Genomic DNA, 16,781 nt, shown 5'->3' with positions numbered 1-16,781 from the left:
TTTATTTGAAATGGAGATGGGAGAAGAGGTAAGAGAAAAGGTTACATTGGAGAGAAGCCAGAAAAAAGAGAAGAGGCTGAGATTCATGAGGTTAATGCTCTGTGAAATGCCCCCATAGGTGGAAGGACCAAGAGGCATTGTGAGGATGGGGAAGCTGACATTTCATTTGAAATTATGTAACTCCATCATTTGTTTTTCAGAAAAAAAAGAGAGGGAGGGAGGGAGGGAAGGAGAGACAGAGGGAGAAGGGGGCCAGGGAGGGAAAGAGAGAGGGAGGGAGGAAAGAAGAAAAGAACACTTTTCTCATGACCCACTGGAAACTTGACAGGAAAAGATCTTTTTGTGAAAACTGAAGAGGGAGTTGAGTTTCACATTTTTGTATGATGATTATGTAACAACTCTAGCACAAGAATACATAGGAACTTGAAGGCCAAAGTAAGGATATAAACCTTCCAGGAATTTGCAGATAGTTTTTAAAAGCCCTTGAATTTCCCCAGTATATCATGGTTTTGGGGCTTCAGGCCAATCTTACCTAGACTTTGAAACACAAACTTCTGTTGACCCCTGGATTACATTACTTTGTGGATTGTATAAGGTGACAAGTCCCAATTGAAGGTTAATGTTGTTCTATTTATTTATTGCTTCTTAACCAACTATCCCAAAATTTAGTGGTCTAAAACACACAAGCATTTTGCTCATGATGTTATGGTCAGGAATTCCCAAACAGCTAGAACAGGTGGTTCACCTCTGATCTACCTGGTATCGGCTGGGATGGCTGGGCTGAGGAATGTATTTCAGGATGGCCTTTTGTCTCAATCATATCTGTGGTTTCATGGTGCTCCTCAGCCTCCTTCTTCTTGCACTTGGTGTGCATCCTTCAGGCTTCTCTATGTGTCTGGAGCTTCTCATAGGGTAGGTAGACCTTATACGTAGTGATTCTGGTCTATAAAAGAGAATGTTTAAAGGGAAAAGACATAGAAACTTCCAGTCTTTTAAAGTCTGGGTCCAGTGGAACTGGCCTCACTATTACAGTGCACAGCCTCACTATTACATGCTGTGTTATTAGTGAAGCAGTCACAAACCCCGCCTAGCATCAAGGGGAAGGGATGTAGGCTCCACCTCTCAGGGGAAGAATGTCAAAGACTGCATGGGCTTTTTGTTCTGCCACAGATGATAATTTGCATGGAGTTGCAGAGGATCTGTTAAGTTGCTGGATTTATATAATGGAAGATACACTGCCCACTGGCAAGCGCACAGGTACCAGTATGTAGAACCTTATGCGCACAGGGTACAAGGTAGTCAGGGCAGCTGCCAAATGAATGTCAGTGTTGTCATTGTATCCTAGCTAAAGAGTAATGTTTATAATCATTGAACTACTTTAAGGGCTTGCTTTCCAAAGTTGGATTGAAATTTGGAATGTGAACACCAATATTCACATTTTAATCCAGCAACGACATAGAATGATTAAGTCAAGTCTTTGCGTTGGGTGAATACGTGATGAGTGCTTTCTTCATCCTGAATTAAGGGCTCTCTTAAACCACTGGAGAAGGTAAACCCGTGGCTTTGAATGGAACAAATGCAACAATGGCATGTCTATTCGGTCCAGATTAATTAAAACAGAATCCAGCCAAGAGGGGCAGGCCTCACATTGACCTAGAAGTCTAAGCTTCCTTCCGGAGACACTGTTGTCCAAGTGGATTTCAGCGAAGAGCTCTTTGAAGAAAACTCCTTTACTTTCATCTCCCTAAACGCAACTTCGTAGATGCTTTAATTTTATTCTTATTTCTGTATAAACAAGAAGCCCATTTGTTCAAAACCAAAATAATTCTCCTACATGCCCAAATAAGATGGACTCAGGAACAACTTGATACTGTCTTACAATTTCAGTCTCTTACCTCCTCTATTAATTTGTCCTACTGGTCAGTTGGGGAACTCTTAGCCTCTGACCTGAGAAGGTCACTGTTTTGTGTGTCACAGAGGGTCAGAGGCTGGCTACAGAGCTAACAGGTTTATTTGTAGTACAAATTTCACGTAATACTAAATGAAACTAAAAAATCAAAATTACACCTATATTTTAGGCATCTACCTAATCAATTAAATTTAGATATCTATGATTTTCTCAAAATATATATTTGCATCCCTTTCATCGATAAAGTCCAGGACTGAATATTTTGATCCAGAGGGTCATTCCCTATTTCCCCGTGATTGTGATGCAGAACACTTTTGCCACGGCCCTTTCCCACCTGCCTGGGGAAGACAGCACTAATCAATCACCACACACCTTCCCGCTGAGCTCCTCCTTAAGTCTCAAGAATCATGAACACAGTGCTTCATACAACTACTAGCAATTAAAGAAAACTGAGGCCCTAAATAAAATTTATTTGCCAGGATGAGCAAACAAAAAGCCAAAATGCCTATCACAACGGCTTACGCAGAGTAGGTATCCCATAAATACGTGTTGATAGGACGTACAAGCGCAGACCTTCTTTCTTTCCTTCACGTGGTAGTAACAGAGCAGCTGATCTCAAAGTCACCCTGACAACTGAGCATTTTATTCATTACCCCAGATTCTGCAGGTATCTTTTAGTTAACTTTAAATTGGAAAAGTATGAGTCTGTTTTAGCTTTAAAAAATATGTTTATGACAGATGTATTCAGGAGGTCATGATAGCACTGCATGGCAGATGTAGTTTTCTGAAGTACCTTTTTGAATCTTTCGTTCCGTTAAACAGGGGGCAGTGTCTTACACAGTGGATAGCAGAAACATGCTGTCGTGGTGTCCGTGCATCACCCGGTCACCACACCTTTGAAGCCTGTCATCGTCTTGTTAAGAATCCTCGAGTGTGGCTCTTTACTCAGTTGGATGGCTCTTCTGTCAGGTCATTCCACGTAAATTGACTTGTCATTCCTTGCAGTTTGTCACCGTTCCTGGCAGGACACCTGCTGCTGATAGCAATGCTTCTTTATTTCTTTGGAGACAATCAATATAAATTAGTAGGGATTTTACTCCCGATTAGTTTAAATGAACTCTGCCATCAGTTTAGTTTCTAAGGGCCGCCAAGTGCCACTTTGCCACTAGAGCCATACACATATCAGTAAATGTGTTTGCAGCCCTCTTCTGCCTAAGACAGCCAGTCCGGGTCCTCGGAGAGGTCTGGGCTCCTTCTTCCCAAAAAGTGGTTCTTTACCTTTGTGCTCCTCTCAGCCAGTGTATGCAGTGGCCCATTGCTCATTTCAGGAGCAGACGGCTGCTCAGGTCCAAAATAAATTAACATTCAAAACTATTGGTACAAAAGACATTACTCAAGGGCAGTTCCTCTGCTCTTGAACCGCTTGTGGCTGAGGACAAGGCTCGACACAGCAGTTCTACTTCATAGCTCTGCTCATTGCTTTTCTTTTGAAATATAGTTACTTGTATCTTGTTGCTGTGGAAACTCAACATAAAAACATAACTTCTCTATTCTGTTGTTCATGGGTCTGATAATTGCTTTATCTTGTCTTTATTTGTTTTGCTAGGGTCAAGTCTGATTCAAAAGTTAATTGAAGTTGGTAAGGTTTTGCAAATAGTGATTTATTTTTGTAACTATGAAGACTTCTTATGTTAGAGCTTACCAACAAAATCAGTGTCACTAGTTTTTACTTAAAATATTTTCTAAATTGACACAAACAAAAGATAAATCTATCTGGGGTAGAAATTTCCTTGTGAAAATTCCATGCTTGCCCAGTGCTCTGCGGATCAACTGTCTACTTTTGTCTATAAGCTTTATACAAATTTTATTTAGCTGTCAAATAATTAACAAGTGCGTTTGTATGGCTAAACTCTCATAACTTAACAATGTTCCTTAGAAAGTATTTATATAACCAAGATTTGCAAATGCTTCTTTCTTCAAACCTATTAGGTTTTAAGATTTTATTTATTTATTTTTAGAGATGGAGGAAGGAAGGGAGAAAGAGGGAGAGAAACACTGATGTGTGAGAGAAACACCAATTGGCTGTCACAAGCCCTCAACCAGGGGACCTGGCCCACAGCTCAGGCGTGTGCCCTGACCGGGAATCAAACCAGAGACCCTTTGATTCATAGTCCAGCGCTCAACCCACTGAGCCACACCAGCCAGGGGTCTTCAAAACTATTATGATGCATTCAGTTAAAGCTTTTTTACTCAATCAAATATATTATTACTAAAAAATGCATGGTATACTTAGGTCCTTGATATGTAAAGTACAACTCAGAGAATTCTTATAAAATGAATATACTCTGGACTCATGGAGGAAATTTTAACTTATCCAAAAAGGCTTGACAATAGTAATTAAAACTATATAGTTCTTTTATTTAAATTTAATTATCAACAATACGGTTTTGCCTGATTCTTAGTCATTAGCTGTGCCATATGGTCATCATATGTGTATATAACAGTAATGATTCTCTTTTGGATATTGGCCATGTTAAAAGTAATCAGGAATTACTTTTACTATATTTCCTTCAACAGCACCCATGGATTTGTCACAGATCTTAGATATATGAGGTTATTTGACATTGCTGAAAATATTCTACACTTAAGGCATTTGGTAGGCTTGCCACATAAAATCCTGTGGAAAACAAGTCACTGGGCTCTGGCTGGTGTAGCTCAGTGGATTGAGCGCGGGCTGCGAACCAAAGGGTCACTGGTTCGATTCCCAGTCAGGGCACATGCCTGGGTTGCAGGCCAGGTCCCCAGTGCCACATAAGAGGCAAACAACCACACGTTGATGTTTCTCTCCCTCTTTTTCTCCCTCCCTCTCCCTTTCTAAAAATAAATAAATGAAAATTAAAAAAAAGAAAAAGTCACTGGGAAAAGTTGTGGGGTGGGGACGGGGAGAGGAACATAAATAGTCAGGGACATGGCTTGGAGTGTTTCACGTTTATTTCCAGTTTTCTTAATTTGGAGCAGGTAGAAGTAGGGCTGCCAGGTAAAACACCAGACATCCAGTTAAATTTGAATTTCAAATCAATAATAAGTAATATTTTTAGTAGAAGTATGTTCCAAATATTGTAAATATGAATTGTTGATCCGAAATTCAAAGTTAACTGGGTGTCCTATGTTTTTATTTACTGACTCTGGCAACCCTACACGCACTGCTTAGCTTGTGCTCTGAGACACATGACTCATTGAGGAAAAGGCATCAATTAAGGGCACTAATAATAGAAGGCATGGAGAGATTCTTTTTTAAGGTTATTTTACTTTTTATTCCTTGATTTACCAAACATTTACTGAGTGCCAAATAAATACCAGGCACACTCCTAGGGATAGGCTGTGTCTTAGTGACCAAAACCAGACCTTATCTTTGCTTTCATGGGGCTCACAGTTTAGTGGGGGAGGCAGTGATGATCAAATAATAAATGACTCCGATTTCCATAGGTGGTGTGCAAAAACAGCCTGTTAACTCAGAATAATGGAGAGTGAGGTGGATTCTTGGGGTAGTAGGAGAAGACCTCATTGAAGAGGTGACATTTAACCTAATTTCAGGATGAAAATAGCCATCAGGTGATGAGGGTAGGGAAGATCCTAAGGTAGGAAAGAGCTTGGTGCATAGAACAGCCAGAGGAAGTGGGAGTGGCTCCAGAGTGTGGAAGAGAGTGAGCTCATTGTAAAGTGCATTCTGGGAGGGCCCCAGGAGCCAGGCTGTGCGGGGTCTGCCAGGTCACTGCTTGGGGTCTGGATGTTGTTCTAAGGGTAGTAGAAAGCCACTGATGAGTTTTCAGCTTGGGGGTGGCAAGATCTGATTTATACTTTTTAAATATCACTCTGGCTGACACGTGCCAAAGAGACTGGAGAGGGACATGGTAGAATTTGAGAGATTATTGCCAGCACCCAGGTAAATGGCTAGTGCACTGGACCTGGGTAGTGATAATGGAAGTGGAAAGTGTCAGAATGTAGGAGTGGAAGTGACATGTTTTTCTGATGGAGTCAATGTGAGGCACACAGAGTGGGAAGAATCAAGGATAAACCTCGGGTTTCTGGTTTAAACCATTAATGGATGGAGTGTCATTTGCAGAGCTGTGGAAGGCTAGGAGAAAAACAGATTTGTGTCATAGTTTCCTATGGCTTCTGTGACAAAGTGCCACAAACTTAATGGATTAAATCAACATGCATTTGTTAACGTTCTGGAGGTTATAATCTGAAATGGGTCTCTGAGTTAAAGTCAAAGTAGCAGCAGAGCCGCATTTCTGCTAGAGGAGCCTATGGGGAGAGTCCGTTTCCCTGCCTTTTCCAGTTTGTAGTGGCGTTTGCCCCTCCCCTTTCATGGCTCCCTCCCCTCTTAGCGTTAGCAGTGGCAGGCCGAGTTGTTCTCACATTGCATCACTGTGACTCTCACTCTCCTGCTTTTCCCCTTACAAGGGGTGACTTGTAAGAACCCCTTAATGATGTTAAGCCCACTTAGATATCCAAGATGATCTTCCCATCTCATCTGATTAGCACCCTTAATTCCACCATGGCAACCTTTAATTTCCCCTTCCCGTGGAACATAAACATATTCACAGATTCCAGAGATTGGAATGTGGAAGGGGCACTCATTTGGCCTACTCCAAATGGGAAAACCAAACATGTATGTTTAGACCTGCTAAGCTTGAGATGCCAGGGAGGTGACAAAATAGGAAATTCGAGATGTAGGCAATTGGATAGGAGTTTGAAGCTCAGGGCTAAATTTGGAAGCTGTCAACACAGAGATGGTGTACAAGGCCGTATGACATCACTGAAGGAGAGACTGAGCCCAACACACTGCTACATTCAGTACTGATGCAAAAGGCAGTCGCAGGTTTGTGCATGGATTTGGCAGCAAGAAATTGGGAACCTCGAGAAAAGCTGTTTCAGTGTCGTGGGGGCAGAAACTGATGCAGGCTGAGGAGTGAATGGGAGACATGATCAGTAACCGCAGGTGATAAGAAAAAGTCCAGCATGACTTTTGTTGTGAATGCTTGTTAAAAATAGTGAGGTGATCACATGGATCAAAAGCTAGGAGCTAAGCAAGACCATGTTGTGTATTTATATCTAGTCAGAATGCATGGTAACTATGTTGACAGTATACAAAGAAGGGGTGTGTATAGCAGGGTGCTCACTACCAGGCTCTGTGTATAAAGCAACCACTGAGAGTCGACTGGAGCAGTGAAACATCAGCACCTCCCTGAACACTTCCCAGGAAGTCCTTTGGGGGTAAACAGTAGAAACCGCTTGGAGAAGAAAATCACAGAATTCTGGAAGTCCTGTTGCAGTGTCACCTTTTCTTGAGGAATCTGCTCCCATAGCTGGTTGGCCCTTCCAGGGATTCCTACAGAGGACAATGCTATGTCCTTCCAAAGAGTCTACCCTGCAGGAATGAGGAACTCTTGTTAGCTGATGATTGCTCCCCGCACATCCATAAGGAATCGTACTCTTTTAGGAGAAGGTGGTTGAAAGATTCTTGTGTGGTGCCCCTTCTCTGCTCCCTTTACTGGTTATTAGAATCCTATAGAAGGGAACAAGAAACTTTCAGAACAAAAGGATTCAAAAGGTACAACTAAGAGCTTCCTTGTCATTAACTTGGTTAAATAGATAGAATAAAAAATTCCTGCGGACTTACTAGATTAGTCAGGAGGGAGACTGAAATCTCAGAATGAACTCGAAAGGGATTTGGCTCCAAGTTATGGTCCAGGAAAATGTAAGAATCGTGACAAAGTAACTAAGGCATTTATTGTATTAAAGTCTTAATCTTACAGTATACACAAATTTAATTTCAGTTCTGTCATAGGCTAAAACATAAAGGATGCAGGTTTTAGAAGATAACATGAGCTAGGTATTAGCTACTTTAAGGTAGGTGAAATTTCTTGGAAAGGACACACAAAACAATGATAATAAAGAAAAATGACAAATTGTGCTTGTTTAAGATGAAAAGCTTTTGCTCATTAAAAGACATTAAAGAAAATTGAGTTGGTAAAAAGGTACAAACTTTCAGCTAAGCAAAGAACTTATATGTATGACCCATGGACATGAACTAAGGGGGGATATTGGGGGAAGGGGATACAGAGTGGAGGGGGGAAAGGGGAGAAAAAGATGGGGCAACTGTAACAGCATAATCAATAAAATATACTTTACAAAAAATTTTCAGCTAAGAACAATAAGGTCTAAGGATCTAATGTAAAACACTGTGACTATAGTTAATAACACTGTATTATAGCATTGACATTTGCTAAAAGGGTAGAACTTAAATATTCTTACCAAAAAAAATTTGGTGAGAATCTTCTAAACATTTTTTAAAGATTCTCTTTGAAGTTTTTTAGAAGATAAATATGTGAGGTGATGAATGTGTTAATTAACTAGATGATGGGAATCCTTTCACAATTAAAAGACAAAACAAGAAAAACTAATAGATAAGCCACAGACTGGGGGATAATATTTTCAAAATATACATCTGACAAAGGACTTGTATCTGAAACACACAGAAGATGTCAACTCCATAATAACAAACAAAACAAAAATAATTATGTGGACAGAAAGTCTTAGTCTGCATCACTGATTCAAGTACTTCTAATTTGGTGGAGTTAATAGCTTTTATTTTTAATAATAAAGGAAGTCTGAAAGTTAAACAAGAACAGTGGGTTTTATGCCGTTAATATTAAAAGCCAGGCTAAGCGCCACCTGGTGGCACAGATTTTGAGTTTCAACCTGAGTTTTTCTGAAAAAAATTTTTTTTAGGTAAATAAAAATACATTTTGAAAGTTGAATTTGCAAAAAGAAACTTGTAAATGATAAAAAATATCATAAGGTGACAGTCAAATTAAATTTTACCACAGTAAACCTGAAGCAAAAGGACAAAATCTACTCAGTTATTTTTGCAGTGAAAATGCCTGTTAAATAATTATGCGACAATGAAGATACTACGATGACATGATACTCTACCAAACATTTCCATGGTGGAGTCGTCACTGTGATTAAATATTAAAACGATAAGTGATTATTTGTGTGCCAGATATTTAATCTGTATTATCACATTTGATCTTAAGAACTGTCTGAAAAACAGTCCTGTACCGCAGAATTTTTCCAGTAAAATAACCTATTTGATTACTAAACCTCACAGAACACGTTTCTCTCTCCAAACAACAATTTATGACTTTGTTTGTATTGGAAAAAATTGTATTTATATGCCCAAAACTTTGTAAAATGTTTTTAAAACAAAATGAGGCATGGGAAAATATTTGATTTATTTACATTCCAAACGAAACTGGTCTAATTAACGCCCAAATCCTCTGCAGACTCACTGAGAACCGCACGCAGTTTGACAGTGAGGGCGTGCCTCCCAGCTGTTGCTGGCTCCGGGTAGGCAGTTCGTCCTGGACGTGCTGCCTCCGTGCCTTTAGCATTTAGCTCTTGTTTTCACTTAGTATTTCAGGGACCGTCAGTCCCTGCTGAAAGACGGGAGTGCTGAGAAAACCATGGGGTAACGAGTGAGTGCTCACGGTGCTTACAGTGGGAGAGAAGATGCCGCTGATGTAACTTGTTAAGAACTATATTGGTTATGACCAGAGTCAGCCTTCGAATTTGAGTAACACTTAAAGCAAGTTGTGTCCAAACATCACTTTTGGTTCACACTTACATATGAATTTTACTTCTTTTCATTAAGTTGTAGGAAGCGATTGCAGGCTTTATAAATGCATTATAATTTTTTTCCGTTAAACATAACGGAAAACAGGCAGTGTTTTTCGGTAGAATCTCTGATTTTCAAGAATAAATCGCTGATGTTAAGCAAGGAACGCCTGTATAATAGTATTATGACGCCGTTTTACAAATGAAGCCCGAAGAGATGGAGCGGCAGCCCGGCTCCGGAGGCGGCCTTCTCACCGCTGCGACCGGCTGCTCCTGGTGGCCCGGCTCCGCACCCAGGGCGCCGGCCGGGCCGCATTTCTCAAAGTCCTCGGAGAGTTCCCAGATCAATACGCCCCCTAAAAGGAAGTTCTGTGGCTAACTAGGTTTGGGAAATGCCCAGTGTAACCAAATAAAACCCTTAGTTTTCAAAGCCAAAGGTACACTAAATTTCTCTAAGGTTGGTAAGTGAAGAGATATTTAGCATTTCCCAGACTTATTTGTTTAAGATGTGTACAGATTAAGAATGGGATTGGTAGCATGAAATATATAATATGCATGCATATGTGTGTGCATATGTAGGTATATATAACATACTTTCTGACATACCAGTGCTGACTCAGGCAAATGTGTGCGTGTTTGTCCTACGCAGCAAGAAGTCTGAGGCTGGGCAGTTCATGGTTGTGCTGGTGTCTGTCCCTGTCTGCTGTACTGTACTTAAAGACTCTGCTGAAAGGAAATCTGTCACTTTCCCCCATATCCCATTGGCTAAAGCAAGTCATGTACGAAGGCTGATGTCAATGGGGCAGGGGAGTATAATCCTTTTATAAAGAGCATTGCAGATTGTTGGGCAGAGCCATATAATCTTCCCTGTGTAATAAAGGCAGGCAACCGGGAACAGACCAGAGTTGGAATTGGAGACAGAAATCTACAGTGTCTGCCACAGTACACACACACACACACACACACACAACCTTTTTACTTATTTATGTTCCAGAGCATTTCCCAAGATAAGTGTTCACGTCCTTTGGGAACTGCGGTCTTGAGCCACATCATGTTTCCCTGATGAAATAACTACCTATAAAAACATCCTGGTATCAAATACTTAACCTTGAATGTGGGCTGTAGTTAACATGGGCTGTAGTTCCACTCAGCATTGTAATAAATTCCACTGTAATGGCACAGCCAGCAGTCTCTGTCACCACATACTATTGGAAGATTATTGTCGTGCATCAAAACCCACTATTTGGTCAAGGTAATATTCATGAGCAACATTTATTTATTTATTTATTTATTTATTTATTTATTTATTTAAAAATGCTTACTCCAAGGAGTACCATCTTTTTATTTTATTTTTTAAACTTTAAAAAAAATTTATTTATTTATTTTTAGAGGGGAAGGGAAGGAGAGAGGGAGAGAAATATCAATGTATGGTTGCCTTTAGTGTGCCCCCTACTGGGAACTGGCCTGCAGGGAACCAGCTTGCAACCCAGGTATGTGCCCTGACTGGGAATCGAACCTCGATTGCCTGGTTCCCAGGCCCGTGCTCAATCCATTGAGCTACACCAGCCAGGGTGCAACATTTATTTTTAAGCCAGGAGAATTTCAGAAGACAGAGTCATGTCTAGTTATTAATTTTGTCTTCTTTTTTCTGAATCAGGTGCTGTCATACCATGCGACATGTTCAAAAGCTGAAGTTGACAAGTTTAAGGTAAGGAAGTAATTGGTGCCCTATGAGGGCATGAAGGTAAACCTGACGTGGCTCTCTGACCGTTTGTTACTTGCTTCTGAAGAACTAGCTCTGCCCATTGGGTGCTGGGGGAACAGGCAAGGTGTGTTTGGATATTTCAGTTTTTGATGGCAAGAGAGACATATAGAATGGAGTAGTCCTTTATGATTATTGAATGATTCCGTATTTATTTCTTTCCATTTGTTAAGTAAGCAAGATATCAGAAAAACATCTGTGGAATATGGTGATAATCGGGATGCCTGGTTTGGGCATTGGTTTTACCTCCAACTTTCTGTTCACCTAAAATCTTAGGGCCTCTATCTTCATCTGTAAAAATAAGGAATGTAATTAGGATAATAATAGGTAACATTTTTCCCTGTATTAACCCACTTTGAGTCTCATAATCCTATGGAGTATATACTCTTTAATAGGTGAGTAAATGAGGCACGGAGATATTGAAGAGAGAGGCCAAGGTCAAACAATCGTAAGGGCCAGAGCCAGGCAGTCTGGTCCCAGCACTGGAGTTCTTAACCACCAGGCTTCACAGCCACTCAGCGTGACCCCCTTCTCTCTCTGGTGTCCTGCAAGTCTGAGAATGAGCCTCAGATATTCCTCTTCGCTTTAGTCATTGCCGTTTCCCTAAAGGCAGCTCAGAATTCTTGCTCCTCTGCCTGCTCTTCTAACAGGCCACAGTCAACATGTGGGTATATGAAGAAGCTAATTTCTTCCCTTTTGAAAGTTTTGGTGTCTGCCTTTTTAAGTTTCTGTGGAGGTTTAATCATTCATTATCGTGTAAGCTGCCACTACCATAAGAAAGGTGATTTTTTGTATTGTAGTGTTGGCATGTAAAAATACTTGGTGATGACTACTTTTCTAAGAGTTTCATTTGCACACAGTTGCGTTCATCTTCCCAGGAGCACAGGCACAGAGACCTTTAGGCCCAATCATTGAATCAGGTCGTTAGAGTTGAGTCACACTAATAAAGGAACCCAGGGAAGACCCTAAACTCATAGGGATGAGGGAACTGCCGGGAAGGGCAGGGAGTGGACACTGGGCCTGAGGTGCGTTGCTCAGATTCCATCCGGGGTCATGGAAAAGACCTGCGATGGTGACCCAGGTCAGGAGGGACATGGTGTCGGCCAGAGGTGACCACTGAGAACCAAGGAAGAAGATGGGACAACCAGGACCATAGGAGTCAGGGCCTATTGTTGCAGAGATGAACACCCTAAATTCCAGCTAGAATGTGAGTGCCTTCAGGGCAGCACTGTCCCCATGTTTTGTCCACCCTCTGTCTGTACCGCCTTTCACAGTTCTGAGACACAGTAGCACTCAGTAAATGACTTAGCGAATGGATGACTGAGTGAGTGAATGGATGACTAAACAAATCCAAACAGCGTCAGTGTTCCACAACTTAAAACAATTATTCACTAAAAAAATGTTCAAACTGTGCATGTATGTAGTTATATTTTATGGGTACTTTATTAATATTTTTATCAAAACTATTTAAAGCTTTTTTACTTTAATAAAGTTCAGTTCCCCAGAAACTCTATTTATGGAAATAATTTCCATATCTGTTTCACTATTATACTTTTTACTGCTGTAATTGTCATCATTGCTAAGAGAGGGGAGGGACAGTCAGGGAGAAAGATAGCAAAGCTCATAGTGGATTAAACAGACCTGCAAGAGCTATTTGATGGAATGTGGCTGGAGCTGCAGGGGACATGGCCGGAGCTATAGCAGACTGAAATCACTAGCTGGGTACTCTCAAAGGTACTGCCCTCTGTTCAGGCTTAATTCTTCACTTAAAGTCAGGAGAACACTCTTGATTTGGAATGTGTCTATTCTTAGCTCACAAGCATATTAAAAACATGAAGTAATTAAATTTTTTTAAAAACAGTTATTTCATCTTAAAATTATCAAGATTATTAATGGATTTATTCTAAATTGCTTACTATAGTGTAATTGAGATATATAGCAAATAATTTTACCTTAATGGCTTTTTTCTTAATATATTGATATAAAGTAAATAAAACACTATCATAATTGGTAGCTGATGTCTCATAACTGCAGCAATCACATGAAAATGTAATAGGCTTAAAACACCCTGCATAAAGACACCGAAATGTGTTTACTGAAATTTCATTCCAGAGTGCAGCGGCAGTTTCCTAACGTGGTAGCTAAACAACAGTAAACAAATACTTTGTTTTGACCAATGTGCACAGACAAAACCATGCTTATATTTAAATACTGTAAACTTTGCTACCTGCAATACTTTTTTAACAGAGTAGTAAATAAATATGTATGAGAAAGAGAGACAGACAGATGGAAAGAGACAGAGAGGAAGAGATCAAATCTTGGAATCAGAGTTATCCACCCGCTCTCACGAGTTAAAGGATGCGTGGGTCTCAATGTATTGGATTATGCCAACTTGGACCAAGCTAATGATCAGTGATTCAGAGATTAAGCCAGAGTCTGGGGGAAAATGATTTTATTATCTAGTGCTAAAAAGGATCTGGAGGTCAAATACATCTGTACACAGGTTAGAATCTCCTTGCAGCCCAAGATGTATCACATTTGGGACATGGGCATGTCTAACAACCAAAGAGATGCGATATATTTTACATTCGAGGTCTTCTGAGTTGAGAACTCTTCCTGGTGGAAGTTGAGGGCATAGGCCTCAGTTGTCTGCCTGATTCTAAGTTCAGTGTGGGGTTTGTCTTTTGGGTTTGCCTCCTACTCTAGCCTCCCATGGAATCACATCCTCAGCTAAGAACATGCATGGACACAAAAGGCATGAACTTTCTATAGTTTGGGTGCATTAAATGCCCCTGAAAGCCAGGGTCCCAGAGTGTCAACAGTGCACAGCAGAACTCAGCAGCCTGTTGGAAGGAGGCATCACTGTGGGCCAGAGGCCAGGCACCCTCCACCCAGCGTGACCAGCAGAGGCTGAAAATCAGTGCAGGCTGAGTAGTCACATTGTAAGGACAAGCAAGAGCGAGGTACACCCTGAGAACTTCCCCAAACAAGTCAGAGACATGGAGGTACCACAACATTGGAGAGTGTGACACATGCCATTAATTACTTTCAATTCATTATCACTAGTACTCCCAGATGTTATGGTCTAAAGGAACACAGAATCCATGTACAACAAACCTATAGTAAATATTTACTATTATTAATGATAGGCTGATAGCACCTTATCTTTTCTAATATCTTGTCTTCCTATTTCATACCACTCCATTTCTTTTCCTGTTTTAGACTGCCATAGAAGAAGGGGAGGGTGTTTTTGTTTTGTTCTGTTCTGTTAACCTTATTTCTCCTGCTGGGAAAAATCTCCTTGCTGGGTGTGTCGGGGTTGGAGGGTAAATGGTGGATGGAGAGAGTGTGAAAACCTTTCTAGGAGTGTCCCCGGATTGTCCAGCCAGAATAAGTATGTAAAACAACATGTAATTGCTCATCCAAGCGTATCAGAACTGAAGCTTACTTTTTCTGTGGTTCTGATATATCATTTATACATTGGGAAACAGTCCTTTTGTTGGGCTAAGATCGCAAAACTTTCTGGAACTAATGAGTTAACTTTGTAAAAGTCTGATTCCAGTTATAATGTTAATAATGTATACTTTATGGGTCGGTTGCCCTGTGCACTGACTGAGGAAACCAGGAACTGAAGAACAGTTTTTATCCTCATTAACATTTACTGATCTTCCTTGCACTTGAAATAAGAAAGGTGTGCCCAGAAAACTCTGCAGATTTTAGTGCCTGTTTATATCTTTTCTGCATTGTACTAACAGGGATAATCCATGAAGACCATATTGACAATTAGCTCTCTTTAAAGATGACTGGTTTAAAGGCTTTTAATAACCCGAAGGGGCCAGCTGTGATAGCGTAAGAAAATGAGTTTAGTACACCATTCATTATATGCTCCTGTAACTTCATGCACTTTCTTAAGATTCCAGTGCAATGGAGAGACTGAATGGTTATCACTGTACGTGCCAGTTTACCAACCAAAATCAACTCATGGACAGTCTCAAATTATAGTGCTACCTTCTATCATCCCTTCTTTCAATTCCGAACTGCATGGGTTACAGCTGCAATCAGAGAGGATCTCATGTATAGCACTGTTTAACTGCTTCAATAATTTTGTTTTGTTTTGGATTTTTTAAATTAAATTTTTAGGATGACATTGACTAATTGGATCATATAGGTTTCAAGTGTACGTTTCTGTGATACATGATCTGCATATTGCATTATGTGCCCACCACCCACAGTCAAATCATCTTCCATTGGACTTTCTGCCTTCATTTCTTTTTTTGCTTTTCAACGTGATTTTGTCTTGGTTTCCGGGGTACAGCATAGTGGTCAGAGAATCATATATTTTACATAGTGTGCCCCTTGGTGTGTCCAGCACCTCAGCTGGCCCGTGCATAATTATCACAATATTACCCTCCATGTTCCTAGGGTGCACTTCACATTCCCGTTCCTAGTTTGTAACTACCAGTCTGCACGTATTCCCCTCTTTCACGCAGTCCAACTTTTTTCGTTTTCTTCTTTTTTATTTTTATTGAATTTATTGGGGTGACATTGGTTAGTAAAATTAGATAGGTTTCAGGTGTACAATTCTATAATACAGCATCTGTACATTGTATTGTGCACTCACCACCCCAAGTCAAGTCTCCTTTCGTCACCACGTACCCCCTGTACCCTCTCCCACTTCCCCCACCCTCTCATTTCCCTCCAGTAACCACCACACCATTGTCCGCATCCACGAGGGTTTTTTCCTTAATCTCTTCACCTTTTTCACTCAGCCTCTCAACCGACAGCTGTCAGCCTGTTCTCTGCATCTATGAGTCTGTTTCTATTTTTTTTTAAAGATTTTATTTATTTATCTTTAGAGGGGAAAGGAAGGAGAGAGGTTGGGGGTTTGTTAGTTTATTTTGTTCATTAGATTCCATGACTGCCTTGGTAATTAAATACCAATAACTCATGTTGAATGTTGGTTTCTCCTTCCTCCTGCATATTTCAAGTTTCCATTGTTAATGCCTAGGCCACAAATTCATATCCTGGTAAAGTAAATAAAGTACCATAGAAAAGATACTCCCTGTGGCCTTTCCATACAAAAATAAGAATGGCTACATCAGAAATAGGATCTTAGGGCCTCTTCTGAGAGACAGATGGCAGGGGACAAGCTGAGCAATGGGGTGTGATATACATATACACCTACTGGGCTGGGGGAGACGTGTTTGATCTGTGAATTATTCACATGTTTTAATAACAAGCTTCAGCCCTTAGAAACACCCTTGCCATTTTACTGGTAGATGTGTCTGTCAGAGACCCTGCATAAGGGTCCCTGCACAAGGCGGCAGGAATTGGTGCTGCCCCCAATTGTCTGGCCAAGTACATGGAATACCTTTTATGAATGGATCCTCCAGAGGGCGCATCTTTCTCTAATTGCACAGAGGC

At 40.6% G+C, this 16,781-nt stretch overlaps 1 protein-coding gene across 1 annotated transcript in view; it reads left to right on the top strand.

The window, feature by feature from the left end:
* Positions 1–16,781, top strand: part of PDE11A (phosphodiesterase 11A) — a 312,626-nt gene that overhangs the window by 173,747 nt on the left and 122,098 nt on the right. The window contains exon 10 of the mRNA XM_037130066.2: positions 11,253–11,303. Within this exon, the coding sequence (XP_036985961.2) occupies positions 11,253–11,303 (51 nt within the window). The remainder of the gene's footprint in view (positions 1–11,252; positions 11,304–16,781) is intronic.

Source organism: Artibeus jamaicensis, unplaced genomic scaffold, assembly GCF_021234435.1.
Source record: "Artibeus jamaicensis isolate MK-2021 breed Jamaican fruit bat unplaced genomic scaffold, CSHL_Jam_final contig_391, whole genome shotgun sequence".
Classification (NCBI taxonomy): domain Eukaryota; kingdom Metazoa; phylum Chordata; class Mammalia; order Chiroptera; family Phyllostomidae; genus Artibeus; species Artibeus jamaicensis.
The sequence above is the reverse complement of the archived record's forward strand: the minus strand, read 5'-3'. Positions and strand labels throughout refer to the sequence as shown.